The sequence below is a fragment of the Crocodylus porosus genome, unplaced genomic scaffold (assembly GCF_001723895.1).
Source record: "Crocodylus porosus isolate Cpor-Errol unplaced genomic scaffold, CroPor_comp1, whole genome shotgun sequence".
NCBI classification, from domain to species: Eukaryota; Metazoa; Chordata; order Crocodylia; family Crocodylidae; genus Crocodylus; species Crocodylus porosus.
Window position 1 is genome coordinate 72,774,114 of NW_017728906.1, and position 17,423 is coordinate 72,791,536.

Below are 17,423 nucleotides of genomic sequence, written 5' to 3' on the forward strand. Positions count from 1 at the left end.
GGTTATAGCTGGCTGGCATATAGTTTGTTGAGTTGAGTTACAAGCCTGGAGGCTTATTGTGTTTATGTTACAGCCGTTTGGCTTTGGGTTTGGTTACCAATATACCGGAGGACCGGGTGAGTCTATAGGGGTGCGAGGAGGCCTCACGGGGGCTCCCCAGTGGCTTGGGGGTTCCCAGTGCCCAGTGGGGGCACAGTGAGCAGTGCCACAGTGGGCACAGCATTTTGAGTACTGGAGTGGCGCTCAGTGTGTGGGGGTTGTAGCCCCAGCCGCGAAAGGGCGCACAGGCCCCGGGGGGGCGAGAAGTGCGGGAGGTGCGGCAAAGGCCCCGGGGGGGGCGAGAAGCGCGGGAAGCACAGCAAAGGCACCGGGGGGGTGAGAGGCTCCAGAGAGGACGAGAAACAGGGGGAAAACCGCAAGACAGGCCCAGTGGGGCGAGGCCTGAGCACGGCAAGCCCAGAGGCGCCGGTAGCAGGGTGCAGGCTGTAGCACCGGCCCAGAGGCACCGATAACAGGGTGCAGGTTGTTTAACTGGCCCAGAAGCGCTGAAGGGGCAACAGGTGCATGACCAGCCCAGGGGCACCAGTAAAGCAGTGCCAGTGGCGTGATAGGCCCAGGAGGATCGGAGACAGGAGCCGGGGCATGATGAGCCCCAGGGGCGCCAGGTGGGTGACAGGCCCAGGGGTGCCAGAGAGGGGCACTAGGGCAGGACAAGCCCAAGGGATGCCAGAGAGGGCACCAGAGGGCAAGGACAGATTAACATCCAGGAACAGCTGTGTGGCTTGGGCTGTGCTAAAGGGGAGGTTGGAGGCACGCATTGCACATAAGGCTGGGGGTGTTGGAGCACCCCACTTGGAACGGAAGTAAAACCAGCACGGTGTCAAGGTGAAAGTAGGCAGCCTCCCTTACTGAACTCATAAGAACAAAGACGTGGCGGGCGAGAAAAGGGTGCTGGATCACCTTAATTGACACGGCAGGGGGCGCTAGCAAGGTCACGGCCACTCGCAAGCCCCACTCTGTGACCTATACCTAATATGATTTATTATTATGGACCCTAGAGCTAAGTACAGACAGTCAAAAAACCCAAGGCTAAATCAATTCAATCTTTGCAGGTTAGTCTAAACTGCATAGATTGAATCAAATAAACAAGTCAACACATTCACTTTTGATTCTGGAAAGGCAGCCACATGCCTGCAGTGGCCCAGACCAGAAGCCAAGAAGTGCTAAAGCAAGGCTTCCTGATCACCTTAAGCAGACCAGCTGGGCCAAGGCTAGCCTGTCCACCCTTGAGGGGAGGGAGAGAGAGGGGGGTTTGCAGAGATGGTGCAAAGCATCCTGGGATGCTGGGGGGCTGTGAGTTAACTTGAATTTGAAAGGAATCTGGGACAGAAGTTCAATAAACCTATTTATCACTTAAGTCTGATACTATATCCATCCAGGTTTATTTTAAACCAGTTTCGGCCATTTTAAAAGCAGTTGATGTACACTGAACTTCTGTTGCATTACAGACTTAAAACTGGTTTCCTTATCACTTATACCAGTTTAGGAGTAATTTTTGTCCCTATCCTAGAAGCCTAACATTCAGAAGGCAAAAGTATTTAGAATTTTGGACTCAAAATATAGTATAAATAAGTAATTTCTGACACACACAGATGCACTTAATGCTCACCTTTATACATTCCATTATATCCTCCATGAACTTCTCCAGTATTAGATACTTCTTCAAGGTGGGCCCCCTGGTCTGATGTGAAGTACACAACTGTCTTGTTGCTCAGATTCCTTTTTTCTAACACATCCAGAATTTGACCTAAAAAAAACCCCACTGATGTTAAATATTCCGTTTAATCTGGACAATATAAATATTTTACACTGTTAATTTTACGATACTTTCACTTAAAATATTATATATAACAAATAGGACCATGCTTATCACACATTCAGGAAAATCACACAAAACTTGGTTTGATTGCTGCACAGTTTCTTGAAGTGCAACATGAGAAGTTTTGTGCACATCAGAGGAAAGGGATGGCCCAGGGAGAAGTGGTGACCTTTGGAAGCAGTTGCTTTTCATCAAAAAAACCATACATCAAGGAATTTCAAACTGGTGAAAATAGCTGAGAGCATCACAGTGTGGAGAGTTGAGTTAACTGTGTATCAGTGGAGCTTTCTACACAGAAACCTGTAGAAGAGGTGCACCTCTTTCTTTACAGCTAGAATAGGACATTTCAAAGAAAAAGAGAGAAGTATTAGAATGGCATCAGAAGGCAATATAGTTTCATTAGCTAGCCCCTGCCAAGAAGTCAAAACTGGAGAAGTGTTTTCTGGTCCTATCAAAATAGACTCTTAGTGAAGTGGAGAACAAGTAAAAATGAACACAGACAGATTTTACAGGCGAGTCCACTTGAATATGCTCTGAGAGCTGAAGGCATCTTGGGCCTGATTTTCATTTACAGAAGCTGCACCTTATGCTGCTTTGGCACCACAGAGGGGCCTTTCAGTATGCATAAATTACACTGACACCTATTTAAAGACTGCTTCACACAGCCTGTTTTCTTTTAAGGGGGTTTAAGTGTAATGAGAAAGAGACACTTTTTCATTTGCTGACATGAATTTTATACTAATTAGAAGTGAAGAATTATTGACCCTAGAAACTGACCGAAGAAAGGATACAGCATAAGTAACAACAATATACATAGTACAGTCTTGGTGACCATTCTCTCTTTGCCCTTTCTGGTTAAACAGGCAAGAAGGGTAGCAGTTTGAATGATAATTTTATTTTGTTCACCTGTGCACTAAGAACTAATTCATCAGCTAATGCCTTTAGCTTGTATGTTGAGTAAGAGTGAAGGTACACAAATCTGAAGAATGTTAATCGATGTGCTGCAAGCCGTTGCATGTTAAGGGTTAATATCATTTCTTGCATGCACAGCCTCTGACTTACCACTAGAGGGCTGGAGAACCAGGGCAGAGAACCTAACTTAGCAAGAGTTAATAAGCTCTAACATGAGGATGCTTGAGTTTTAAGTGCCCTTAGTATGATCTAAGTATAACATTACATCTAAACTGGCAGAAGAATCTAGAAATCTAGAAACCATTACAATGGGAGTGAGGTTACTTAAACAATTCTTAGATTGTAATAGCTTTCTTCCATCATCATCCTGATTAGAAGAAGTTTCCTTATCCTATTGTTAATAAATCCTCTTTCAGGTTACGGTTTATTAAATTCATTGCTCTAGAAGCTGTTGAATTCCTTCATTTTTTACAAACCTCCATGTCTGGGACCAAATAAAAGAACATAACCAGTTAAATAAGTAGAGTCTATTGTTTTATTTTGTAAAAAAGAAGGAAAGGAGGTATATAAAAGTAAGAGAACTATTTATATATTTTTTAAAACTTTATGAGAGTTGACATTTCCCAAAAGAACTATGAGAAATCTGTTATAAAGACTGATATTTTAAAGCTAGTAGGTTGGAGGAACAAATTATTTGAATGACAGCTCAGGCAGGTCCACCTGATAAATCATTTGCTTTTGGGACTTTTGGGGAGGTTATGCTTGTTAAGCAGCTGTGGCCAGTGGTGGTGATGCATTCCAAAAGCAATGTAGCACATGATTAGATCAGGGTAGTGTACATGTTCAAAGGTAGGATGGGCAAGATGGTCTGTGCCAATACATTTATCTGAAAGTTGGCTTTCTTAATGAATAATATATGTTTTGCCAAGCTATCACTTAAAATAGCATGCAAGTAAAACAACACCCCTCCAATCAATACCATACAATAGCTTATTTTAAAACTGTTAACTGAAGTCATATCAAATGGAAAATTAGAACTAGGATTATTTTTTTCATTCATACAGAAAAAGTATCTTCATTTTCCTAACTAAGATGGGACAAAACAGGAAACATTCTGAAATTTCCCATCCTAGCATAATCCACATTTAAAAATATATATTATTAGCATTACTAGTATTACTATTATTACAAGGATATTAAAGTTCAATTTCAGTATGTTTTGCCCTTATCCAGGGCAATAATAAAGTAACAACAAAACTTTGGCTGGTTATTTTACCTTGAGGTTAATGAATCCTAAAAGGATAACTTATTCCTAATGTCACCTGGGTGTACTGGAGTGTGTACCCCCCTTTTTCAATAGAAGGGGATGATCAGCAGGGCATATGTGATGGAGATGGAAACTGCAGCTTCCCCTTCTATGGTGCCTCTATAGAAGAAGACCAGGACACAATAATTTAACTATATATATGGTTTATTCAGATGCAGAATAAAAAGGGAAGGGATAGAATAAACTGGATAGGTGATAAAGATAAATATTTACATATAATACATTTCAAGTCAACAAATAACAGAACAGGTAAGTATAGCAGTCCCCAAAACCCACAGGAGAAACCTCACCCATGGATCCTCAGAGGGTATGTCCCAACTGATGGGTAAGCACCCTCAAAATGTAAAGCACAAAAAACAGTTAATAAGCTCTCTAGAATAGCAAAGACAAAACAAGCAATTAATAAATATTCCAAAATATAAGATGTGGTAATCCCAAATACCCCACTTCCTCTAGAGGAGTCTCTTTCTCTCTAGCATAAACCCCCTCTGATGGGGCTATCCACTGTGTCCCTCCCTGGTGGGGAACCCCTTTCCTGAGAACTTCCCAGTGAGCAAGGGTTCCTGGTGTTTTGTCCCCAGCTAGGCAAGCATCTCCTGCAGCGGGTGCTCTGTCTCAGTCCCTGTGTGGGGTGTGTGGCTCAGCCTTCTCAGCAGGTTGTGGGCCTGGGCTGTATCGTGCATGCCCAGGGCTGGGGCTCCAGTACAGGCCTGCTGCACTGTGGAGCCTATGCTGCCCACCGGCCCTTGCACCTAGCAGTGGGGAATGTGGCCTGCCCCCTCCCAGGGCCCTCAGCCCAACAATAACTCACCGTCCAGCGGCATCTGGACCGGTGCCGGCCTTGTGCCAGGGTTGGAGACTTGAGCTGCCTTGAGTGACTCCCAAGGTCCCAGTCTCTCTTGGACCCTCCATGCAGTGATGTCTGCACTGTTTGGCCTCATGCCAGTGTTGGAGACCGGAGCCACCTCGAGCAGCTCCCAAGGTCCCAGTCCCTTTTGGATTATCCATGCAGCAATGCCTGCACCAGCTCGCCATGTTATCTAGCAGTGAGGGGTTGGGGACACGGCCGCCTGCCACTCCCATCCAATGGGAAAGCCTTCAGGCTCTTCAGGGTAACTGGACGTGCCCCCTGGGTAGCTCTTCCTCAGCTTCTTCTTTCTTCTCATTCCCTTGTTTCCCGTGTGCTGTGCATGCAGCTCCTTATATACCCTTTTGGGGGTCAGCCCAAAGATTGAAGACTGGCCAATCAGGGGAAGGTGGAGTGCAGTTTTCAATTAGGTCTGCTCCTCACCTCACCCCAATGTAGGGGCAGGGTGGACTTCTTCCCTGCTGGTCTCTGATTGGTAGGTTTGCCCCACCAATGGCTTTGGCAATTCTCTAAGCTCGAGGAACTGGGTAAAGATAGGCAACCATGCCACACTAGCAAGATCTTTTTTCATACAGATTGGCTCAAAATAGCATTCCAAACAACAAGTTCTGCTGTTGTGAATAGGTGTCACAAAAAATAAAGTACAGCTTGCATTTCTGTTTTTGTCTTGAATATTGCCATCTTTTGGGATGAGCAGTATATAAATATGTAATAAGATGTGTGTTACTGTGAGATAAAGCTCATTAAAGTGTATGTGAATAATGTGGCTACTGCTAATATGAGCCATACACTTATACACTTACATCTTATTAGGACTGAAAATGGCAACAAAAAGACATTGTGGGTGACTATAAATTTCTTTCGTGCACATTTTTGTCACTTTGAAAATCTTCTTTCTTTGTTTGTTTCTTTCAATTCCCCTTTTTCCAGTTATTCATAACTTTTTAAAAATTTCCTTTTAGAGTTATATTTCCCCTACTTGCTTATTTAATAGATTCACCAAAATACATAAATTAAGCCAACTCTAACAATCGTAAGTGTAAAGGCTCAAGGAGGTGCAATGTATGTACTGTGTGCCAGAATGTCAAGTAGATGAGTTAAATGGGTTACAATCTTAGATAGGCTTTTGTGGAAGCATGGAAGAGAGCAACATGACTGCAGAAAAAGTAAGCCATATAATTATAGCACTATTAAACCTGTAATGAACTTTTGCAATATGCAGCAGAAGCCAGCTAAACTGCCTCCAGCTGGCCCAGGTTACCTGAAGGGCCTGGCTGCCACTGGTTTTATAACATGACCCTTATCCCTAGCTGGTCCCAGTTGCCTGTATAGGCAATAGGCATGGCTCCAAGTTTATAAATAGCAGATTTTTCAGAGCTCAACAGGCTATTCAATATGACTGGCACCTCTCTGCCTAATTGTACCTTGTTAGTGTCCCAGTCCTAAGGTCCTTCTGGTTTGTTCCTGGTTCCCTGTTTCCAGGATGTTGGTTTCCCATTTCATCCTTGTTCCTGCCTTCTTGCTCCAGATGCAAGCCAACACCTCTGTACTTTCAGGCTACTTTGCTGGGTTTTTGACCCCTTTGCTTTCAGACCCTTGTCTGACACCTGGTTTACTTTGATCATCTGTATCCTGGTTCTGTACAGTTATAGCTGCCTGGTCCACACCACCTGACTAGTGACTGCATTCTGGATTATAGCCTCCTGTTTGAGAACACCAGTCTCTATGCTTCCTCCCTGCACACTTGTTACCTAGGGTGACTGCTTACCCCCTTAGCCCTTACAGGCCTTAGCCATCTGCTCCTGATTCTAACTGAGACCTTCACTTCCTTAATCTTGACTGTTTCTGATTTCCTGAGTTATGACCCTCTAGGGTCAAGCTTTGACTCTCTACATGCTACTTGTAACCCTGACAGTAGATCTCTTGTGAGCATATTCGGAGAGAAAAGCCTACTTATACTTATACTGCCTTAAAGAGGACTTGGAACTGGGCCTTTTGTTTTAAGACTGAGTTCTTCCCAATACTGCCATCTCAGGATGGAAAGATTAGCCCAAAATCTCAATTGCTTTCACTCTTCCTGGAGCATTGTGTATACTTGCTTCATTGTTACTTTTTTAATTTGGAAGAACATTCATTAAGACATTAAAATATTATTTGACATTCCTTTAATTAATAGATTTAATGCTGCTTTAAAGTTCAGGGGAAAAAAGCTCCCCATCAAAATGCCCAAAGGAAAATATGCTATCGGGGTCCACTTTATATACTGCTTTTTGCTCTTGCTTCAAGTAATATTTTAAGATGCTGGTTTTCAGAACAGATCTTAAAGTGTAATGTCATCAATTTATATGGAGTGATAGCAGAGTACAGCTGATTGGAGATTGCCTTTGTTCTCCGGGATGACATTGAGAATGAGAGGTTTCATTTCTACAGCCTTATTTAGGTTAACCCAATATAAAATCCAGCTGAATCACATCCTTCACATTGAAACCAATTCTGCAGTTCTGAATCTTACAAAACTCCCATTGCATTCAAATCTAGTACAGATCAAATCTCCACATTTCATATGAGAAAACGATATACAAACACTGGAAAACATTAAGAAATTGTTTACCAATGTATCTGAATTTTTGCTTCAGGAAACCAATTTCAAAAGTAATTAATGAAGCTACTTCCAGGTAAGTCTATAAAATATATATGTATGTTTAACAATTTTGCTTGCTTCTCTTTAAAAGGAAGAATCCAAAAACATTATCCATGTAATTGAAAAAAAGGAACTTTTACATAAAATAAAGCTTAGCCTTACTAAATAATCCAATCGTGGCCCCTTCTGCACATGTCTCTAGAATTCATACTGCCCCTTCATCCTTTCTCTTTCTCCTACTTAAGCTATTGCATGCATGTTTTGACTCTGCAAGGATGACTTCTAAGGGTGACTTAGAAACAAGAATTGCCTCACCTTCCAGATGCAAAGGAGACACACCACTTGCCTGGTTAGTGTTTTCAGAGCTATCAGCTCATTCATTTTTTAATATCTTATTTAAGCATCTCCACTGGTAACTGAGGATTGGAACATACTTTGCCTAATGTCACATTTGGGCTGCCATACAATTTTGATGGCAGCACAAGTGGTGAGCAAATAGATGTCCCTAACCTTTGCCTCATCACATCAGAGGCAAGTCAGTGGTGTGACAAAAGGTAGTAATAAATTCTGCTGTTTTATTTTCAGTAGACCTCTATTAGCTCTAAGAAAAGTGTGGACAGCTTAAGCCACCCAATGTCTCCAGCCACCCTGGGAAATTGGTCTAGTGGCTTGAGGGCCCCCTCAAAGTCCTGAAGCACCTGCCCAGCTTTCCCTGCTTAAAGAGAAGCACCTTAGGCAATTTTAGGGTGCCATACAAATGGGGAAGCTGTGGTTCCCCACTTATGAAGGCTAGCCCCAAGAGCTCCAGGGTAGTATTTCAATAAGTGGGGTAAGCCTATATGAGTCCCTGCATAGATGCACAGGACCTGCAGACTCAGTTACCCAGACCTGCCCATGAAATCTCTAGTAATTCATTTGGGTGAGAGGAGAAACCCTGACACATTCTGAGAGTCCCCCACTGGCTAAGTGGGGAACACTGGGCAAGCTGTCTTATGGCCTGAGGGACTCAATCTTGCACAGAAATTCCTGGAGATCGCGAAGTTCTTTCTTTCTGTCTCAAAAATAGGGAAGAAATTGGGAATTTAAACATGGATTGAAATGTGTTTAAAATGCAAGGAGGTTGAAGGGGTCACTTTCTTCCTTGAGAAGGTATTGGTGCCAGTCATCTATACAGCAACTATGTAGGTGGTCCTGTAAAGACACTTTTTTCCTTGACAGGATTTGAATTAAGGGGTATCTTTCCACAGTTCAAAACCACCTTGGAGCATAAACAGTATGAGTTCTCCCTTATAGAGAAAAGAAAAAAAAAGCTACTTCTGCATTATCAGCAGCCACAAGCTAAAAATCAAATTACCTGTGCTTAAATACTGATTTTAAGATGGGTATAAAAGGGGGGACAGGAGACACCCTATTAAATTTCTTAATGCACTGATCTGATTAAAAACACCTCACTGACTTTGGGTAAAATCATGCTTTAGTACAATAATTAAGACCAAGACATCCATGTCTTAATTTTAGCTTCTGTAGATTTCAGGTTATAAATATTCAAATGTTTCTGTGATAAGCTCCGAGCTATCCAGTTTCCCCTTGACAAATATGTAAATCAGTCTGTGTCTGCAATGGGGAAGTAATTATCACTTTCCGACCTAGTCACTGAGCACAACACTTGAGATAAAGATGGAAAATAATACAACCATTGACAGCAAGACATGAAGTTGCAGCACATATGGTGAACAGTACATAAACTTTTCATGCAACTTGTCAGCATTAAGAGCTAGTATACAACTAATGGGTTTTGGAGATTTAGGAAACAAGCAATGGAGTGATGTTTTGGCATCCTATCCAGCCAATAAATAGAACTCAAGAGGCCCCCTGCTCCTGGTGATCCTGTACACAGGCAAAACAAGTATCTGAACCAGAAAGGTGTCATTTATTAAAATCCAAAATAGAATCCAAATGCCTGTCTAGAACAAGAGTAAATCTATAACATTTCCAAGAAACAAAAAAACCCCATGGATTAGATATAGATCATCACTCCATGTTATCATGCAGAAAAGGGTGAAATTTTAGCAACATAGAGAATATTAATAAAATTCTATTGAGAACTGTGGAGCAGGACATGGCGCTTGCAAGATAAGTCAAGCACCATGAGAGGTTGAGGTGAACCCCACAGCTCCTACAGCCTGACAACGCAGTCCACTTATGCATCCACAAGGTGCATCCTGATGCAGGGCTGCACTGTGCAGCCGTCAGCCTGCTGACATGGGGGCAGCTGTCAACCAAACCCTGCCAAGGAGCTGACATTGGGTTGCATGGCAAGGCTCTCCAGCCACATTTTCAGGTTAAGGCACAATGAAAAACATCTGAAAAACTTCTGCATATATTGGGTAGAATATTTTAGTGGCTGGTTTCCTGTTTGGTTTCACCATTAATTTCCTGAACATGTGGCAGGGTTATTAATTATGGTGCAATTAACAGGTTAATCTCATTTTAAGTGCAACATCTGCCAGGGGCCTAAGCACCAGATTGTCAGAATTGTAGAGCACCTACAATTTCAAATGTACACAATGGGAGCTGCAAGTGCTCCTGAAAATCAAGCCTTCAGAGATTAGTAGTGGATGTTGTGCTGGAGAGGTTTAGATTGTTTGGCTCCTCAGCTATCACAAGATGGGTTCATGATAGCTGCTAAGGCACAGGTCAGCAAGGATCTAGCTTGGGAGGAGACTGGATCCAGCCCATGGTGGCTCAGAGAATCTGCAGCACACTCCAGCCACAACAGCAGAGGCACCCCCAGGGTCTTATAGCCAGTCACATTCAGTTTCTCTCTCAGCTGCAGCAGAGGAGGCATCCTCAGGGTCCTAGCACCTGTCTTTTTATAGTTATTCCCTTCATAACATCTACTAAGGAGGTGTAGGGTATATAGCCCAAAGGCAGTAGGCCTGAAAGCAGCAGCCTACAATGGCAAAAGATTGCAAAAGGCTGTGCTAAGAGAATGCAAGGACTTAGACTGTGCTTGAAACAACATAGGTGCTTGTTTACTGTGGTGAAATGTGGCACAAGTGGTAGGTTTGCTTATGTATATCAAATCATATAATTTTTTAGATGTTTTGAGATGTAGAGTCTTGCTTTGGCCTCCACTCCCACTTTCTTCCTCCTCCTTTCTCTGCTTTAACTTTTGTCTTTCAAATTTCCACCTATTTACATTCTCACTGACGTCCTGCCACACTTTTAGCTTGTCTCATTCCTTGGAGTCTCAGAACAGCAGAGACTCCCTATGCCTGAAGAAGGGTGATTGTACCCCAAAGCTTGCTAAGAACTTTTTTCCAACTACTCAGTTGATTTAATAAAAGATATCACATCTACTCAAAAAACCTTGCCTGCCTGTGTCCTTAGACCAACACGAGTACAACCCAAAACCCTAGAATAGACAGAGATTAAGAGAAATACATAAATCATTAAAATACATGTAATGCTGACTTAGGCATTTTAAAATACTGTTTTCCTTTCACCCAGTATTGTTTTGCTTGTATCTATATTTAAGCAGATATTTTGTTTTGTTTTTCCAGTAGATTTTTTCCCCAAATGACTCAGACACATTAGACCTGAGAATATTTCAGAGGCCTTATCTCCTCTCTGTAGCTCTATTGATTGTGCTCCTATTTTTTATCATTTACTTCAAGGACTATAGGATTTGGTACATACAGAACACTCATCCTAGGGTCGTTCAATTAAAATAATCTTTCTTATGTTGCAGAAGAGCAGGCATATATTAGTCTCAGTTTCCTTGTGTTGACCTTTATTATTGTGCCCCATTTCAATCCTTAAATCACTTTTTACAGATATTTCCTGGTTTTATTTAGCTTATAGCAAGTTCCCTAGAGTATCATGTGTGGGGTTTTTGTTACAGGATATGAGGGAGGATGTGAGAAAGAAAGAAAGGTTGTCCTAGGCTTTCCTGATGTATTTCCTATAATATCCCTCTAAGGCTAACTTCAGTGAATTGTTCTGCAAAACTAAAAACCATTTTCCCCTCACTGGTCTTACACTGTCTAAAGTGAAGAAAGTAAAAACAGACAATAAGCTTGGGGCAGCCTTCTTTCTACAAAAGCTAAAGCTAGCATTGATGTGGACAGTTAAGTTATTAGTATCAATTTGCTTTATGTTTGGATGTGGGCTTCATTGTAACTTAAAACTTAAATCAGCTTGTGGCTGTTTGTATAGTCTCACAGGGGTAACTTGCCTATCAGACCCTCAGGGTAAATTTTCAGCATAGTGCACAGCAGATTAGACATGCACTGCTTAGCTGCTATGAATAAATCAAGCAAACTTTGATTCACAATTACACAGAAGATAAGAGCTCACTGTTTTTGACAGCTAAGATCAGAATACATATATTTTTTCCATACAGGCTTCAAATTACCTTGTAAATCAGATAATCAAAATGAAGTGTTTTACATCTGTACAATTGGTACTGTTATTTAGCATATAATAAAGTATTGTGCCAGGACCTGGTTAATGAAAATTATAGGGGGGCTCAAAGTATGGCTGCACTAGTGCCATTATAGTATAGCAGTAATTCCGTAACTGTATAGGTTACTTCAAAATTATAGCACTAAAGGTACTGGTAGGAGTAGAGACCACATGTATGCTTACTGTATGGCTACTTGCTTAGCTAGCTTTTAAATTAGTTAATATATACACTGCTTGAAATTCACTTTTGGATTTTACAACTGTTCACTATAGTCTTATGTGTTTTAATTTAAACCTTTTTAGCGTCCTTAAAATGCTAAAACACAAGGTGTGGGCATACAGTTTTACAAAGGTCTTATGCAACATGCAGATGCACATCTCAGCTGTGATCATTTCTTCTGGTAAAACTGAGATATCTTACAGCATAAATCTGACAATAAAATGCCATTTTACACAAACAGCTAAATGAAAATAATGTTTCCCTAAGCTAAACTGTCTCATTTACAGTTTATAGATGGTTTACTATTCACATGTTTCAAATATTTCCTTTGGCCAAGACTTGGGCAAGCCTCTGACTTATGGAAACCATACTTAGGGCCAGATCTTTATGTGGTATAAAAAAGACTAGTTTCTTTCATGTCCATTTTCTACTATTTACCTGGCTAGTTTTAATATTTAAAACAATGTTTACTCTAATTAATTAATTACTGGAAAGTGCTAAGAAGGTTTTTTTTGGAATCTTTTAAAATGCTTTATATTTTAATTTTATGAACTTAAAACTGATTGATGGAAAATAAAGTTTTAAATAGGAATTTTATACATTCACATCCTGTTTATTGGATCCTTCTTTGGCAGTCCCTCATGGCAGAGGATGATTGTCTCTCATGATTGTCTTATCTGTGGGTCCAGAGATGGCTGGCTAATGAGGCCAACTGGCAGACTCTGTTGCAACTTGTGCACATTTCCATGTGGGGTGGGTGGCTCCAGATTCTTGGTTCATTCTGTGACACACTGTTTCTGCTGCTCCTGCCTTTCCATCTCCTCTTGTCATCATAAGGTTTCAAAGTACTGAGAACCTTGCAGCAGACTCCTCCTCCATTTGGGAAGGTCCTGGGTGATAGTCTCCTATGAGTTGATGCTGACAATGTATTTTTTCAAGTTGTCCTTGAAGTGCTTTCTCACCCCTCCTCTTGAGCATATGCCTTGATTGAGCTGGAAGAATAAAAACTTGCTTCAGGAATCTGAAGTTGGACATCCAGATGACATGGCTGGCCTAATAAAGTTGGATGATCATTGCTTTGATGCTTGTGGTGTTTGCTATGTAGAAGGCCATGTGGAGAGGTTTATGTTGTTCCCATCATTTCTTCTATAGTTGGAGAGCTGTGATTATATCAGTTATGCCTCTTCATGATGTAAATCCACAGTGAGATTCCAGAAGGAGCTCTTTAGCAAGTGGAAGGAGATGGTTTGGGAAGGTTCTCCCAATGATCTTTCCTGTGGTGGACAGCAAGATGATCCCTCTGTAATTTCCACAGTCAGAAATTACATTCCATTGTCAGAGTCCCTGAAGACATCTAAGATTTCCTCATTATTCCAAATCCTTAAGACAAGGGCATGAAGCTGTAATGTGAGCTCCTCTCCCCTCTGCTTGAAGATTTCAGTGGACAATCCATCTACTCCAAATGCCTTTTTATTCTTCATCTGCTTGATGCCTTTCCTCACCTCATCAAGGGTTGGTGGAATTCCAAGAACATCTCTGACACCACATCAGCTTCCACACAGTTTTCAGGTGGCAGAACTGTACTGCTACCAAGAGCCTTCACAGGTGGTGGATAGAGGAATGACCTTCAGGGAAGGTTAGCTACGAAGTAAGCAGAGGTAACTCTGATGAATAAGCATCATGGACCAAGCAGCAGCAGCACCAGCAGAATGTGGTGGGGACAGTGGCACAATGCTTTCCCTCCTGAAAAGCCATGTGTATCCTTTGATGATGCTGTGACATGGCAACTGAAGGTTGCCACTACAATAATCCTGCCCAGACCCCAGCCATGAGTCTACAAGTCTTCAATGGCAAAAAAAGCAGAAGAAGACATTAGAATCTCAACAGCTGCAAAGGCAGATGAAGGCTGCAACAGAATGAGTCCCTAGTTGTCTTGGCCTCCTTTCCATTGGATTAATGTCCTGTTCTGCCATTTGGATCCAAACACACATGGAAAATATAATTTAAGATTGAATGCTGAAGCAATCTGGGACATTTAACCACACATTTTAGTCCCTTGCAATGCTTTGACAATTCCAAACATGTTGTTGGCCGATAAGTTTGTTTTATTTTATAATAGTTCTTTAAGTCATTGTATATTAAACAAACAGAACAAAACATAGCTTTAATTTTGGAACCCAGTACAAAACAAACTCAGGCTTTTCTATATGTTCCAGGCAAACACTGGTTTTTCACCCTGGGGTCTGGCTGTTGTTTATGATGTAAACAGTATAAAATAAGCACGATTTCAGAAAAAAAACAATCAACACTCTCTTCGAACCTCTTCACTTTTCTTGGGTTTCTGATTTTAATGGGGCAAACATAATCTTGCGTGAATGTCATTTGTTTTGTATGTCATTAATGCAAAGACCAAGAAATTTGCTTTTCCTTCTCTACATGTGACCTTCAGCTTGCATATTTGCTGATGCACCCACATCTTTGCCTACTTTTGCACTAATTCATTGGCTTTGGATTTGCTAATACTACTAAGTACTGGAAGCCTACTAGGCACTTGTCATCTCAAGACAAGGCAAACTGAATGAATCTCTTCACAGAAGTTGTTAGTACCCATAATTCGTTGTCCTCTAGGGAAGGTAAACTCTGCTCTGTCTCTTTGGCTGACATTTTAATAGAAGAAAAGAAATTTAAGTCAGTACAGCTCTTTGTCAATTTAGGTATCTTCAGTTTATTTTCCCTTTTTACTGTTTTTGGTGTTTAAACTGACTGACAGTATTAGCACTCTGTGCAAGGATTGTACTCTCAAGGATATCTTTAAAAAATAATTTCTGGGTCATGTTAGTTAATCATAGATGACTTTCTGAACTAACATTGCCACTAAGTTATAGTTCATGGTCTTGAATGCAGACGTGTAGTGAAAGTCACTTAGAAGCTGAAGACTTAATGAAAGTTTAGTTCTTAAATGCCTAAGTAATTTGTAAAAATTAGACTTAAGATCCAGATTGCTTCTACAGGTATCTAGCAGGTATGTAGCTGGGATTTAGGTAGTCACAAAAAATCAGTTTTCATACACCTGGCTTTAGCAAGCCTCTTATGTACCTGAATCCACAGAACCTAAATTCTACAGAGGTCCTAAGGAGGCAAAATCCATCAGGAAACTTAAGACTATAGACATAACTAGCAGTTTCGGTGTCCTTGGGAAAGATGCTAGTGAATGTGTATGTGTGTGGTGAGGTGTTGAGCTGTTGCTGCCACAGCATGGGATACCCACAATCTGTCTGCTGCTGCCACCACGCAGGCTTCCTGGACCCACCATCCTGACACCTCGTCTATATTGGCACTGGAAACTGGTAGCCTGCTCACCCTGCCTTTGTTACACTTCTTTTTCAGAACATGACCTAATATACTCTAACTGCATTGAGATGTATAAATTATTGGACACACAGTCACTGTCACTCCCAAATTCAAACTGGAGGAGCAGGGAATATCATCTTTTGTATAACAGCCTAATAGCCACGTAGGAAGTAGATGATTAAGGAACAAAGCTCTCCTCCCAATCTAAGCCATTTAAGATCATGTTTCCAACCTCCCAAGAGTTCCCTACCCAACAAGCTATAAAACAGTCTGTTTCTAATGTATATTCTAGGCCACTCTGTAGAAAGGGATACCAGAGTCATGACACTAGAAAGAACACAAGAAAGACAGGTCATGCTTCTGGAGGTCAGTGAGACAGCCCAGTGAGACTCTGTTAGGAGGGGTGCCCTGGGTTCTATTCCCTGCTGACAAAATGATATCTGCTTTAATCCAAGGACTATCTAATGTAAAATACATTAGTAGTTATGGGAAGATCTTAGTTTGTGTCTTCAAAGAAGCTATAAACTTGACTTGCCAGGCTGGGACCATGATTTTTTTTTTAAGGGCAACAACCTTAATGCATAGAAGAAACCACTTGTTAATTAAAGAACAAAGCTGTGCCAGCCAGACCCTAAAGGTCTCAGGTTGTCTGTAGGAAGCTTTGACCTACTAGGATCCCTATGTAGAAGATGGTTAAGGAGCTAGTAAGCTAGACATGTGTACAAACTATTTATTAAAATCTGTTGTTTTATTTCTGAAATGCTTTTACTTTGAATAAGTAATATTGATTTCTACCATCTTTGTTTTTGGAAATAACAGAACTGCTGAATGTGAGCTAAACCAAATTTTTTAAGGTAATTGTAGTCAGTACCTCAGGACTGCAATAAAACTCAGCCTGAGAAGATAACTCCACGATTCCAACCCCAGAAAGATATGAAGCCTAGAGACCAGACACCTGAGGGTTTCCACACAGAGTGAGCAGGATGGGTCCCAAGAGCACTTAGCATACTCTGTATATGGTGAGGAGCCCCAACAAATCTGGAGTCTGTGTTGTACAGACAAGCCATTTGAAATGCTGATCAAGATCTTGCCTGCTTCCTTGCTGAGTGGAACTATAATATTCCTACGAATGTAGAAGTGGGTACAGGCTTAGCCCTCATATTAATATATTCTTCAAGGACCCAGTTCTCTTTTCCTTCTGTGCCTGTAACACCAACTGAAATCTGTGGGAGTTGTATACAGATGGATTTTGAGCAAGTAAGCTCCAAAATCTCCACCCTCCCCAGGAACAAAGAGAAACATATCCATAACAGACAGGGTTTTTGGTATCATATGGAGAGGGGATTAAAAACAAGGAGTGAAAAGGGTTTCTATTCTCATGGCATAGCACTAGCGGCAGCTGACTGTAACCATTTAGATACAGAATGATAAATATGCATAAACTCCAATATCAAGGATTTTTTTTTTTTTACAGATCTTGCCTATTACAGTATATTTATAATACCAGTATCTGTTATTTAAACTATCACTCTCCTTTCTGCACTTCTTCCCTGGATGCCCAAGGTTAATAGGGAACATAGGAAGTAGTAATTAAATGTCACAACATGCAGTCAGCTTGAGTTCTGAGATAGCGGTATTGCGTTTCTAGGGCTTTTCATCTCAATGGATTTCAAATCTCTTCTTAACTATAGGAATCAGTCATCTACCTTTGACAGGTTAGCACCTTAAGTTAAATTACAGCAACTGTCTGAAACA

At 41.2% G+C, this 17,423-nt stretch overlaps 1 protein-coding gene across 1 annotated transcript in view; it reads right to left on the minus strand.

Annotated features, from left to right (window-relative positions):
* STS (steroid sulfatase (microsomal), isozyme S) overlaps nucleotides 1–17,423 on the minus strand; it is a 144,856-nt gene that overhangs the window by 71,944 nt on the left and 55,489 nt on the right. Inside the window, exon 7 of the mRNA XM_019529357.1 lies at nucleotides 1,670–1,807. Within this exon, the coding sequence (XP_019384902.1) occupies nucleotides 1,670–1,807 (138 nt within the window). The remainder of the gene's footprint in view (nucleotides 1–1,669; nucleotides 1,808–17,423) is intronic.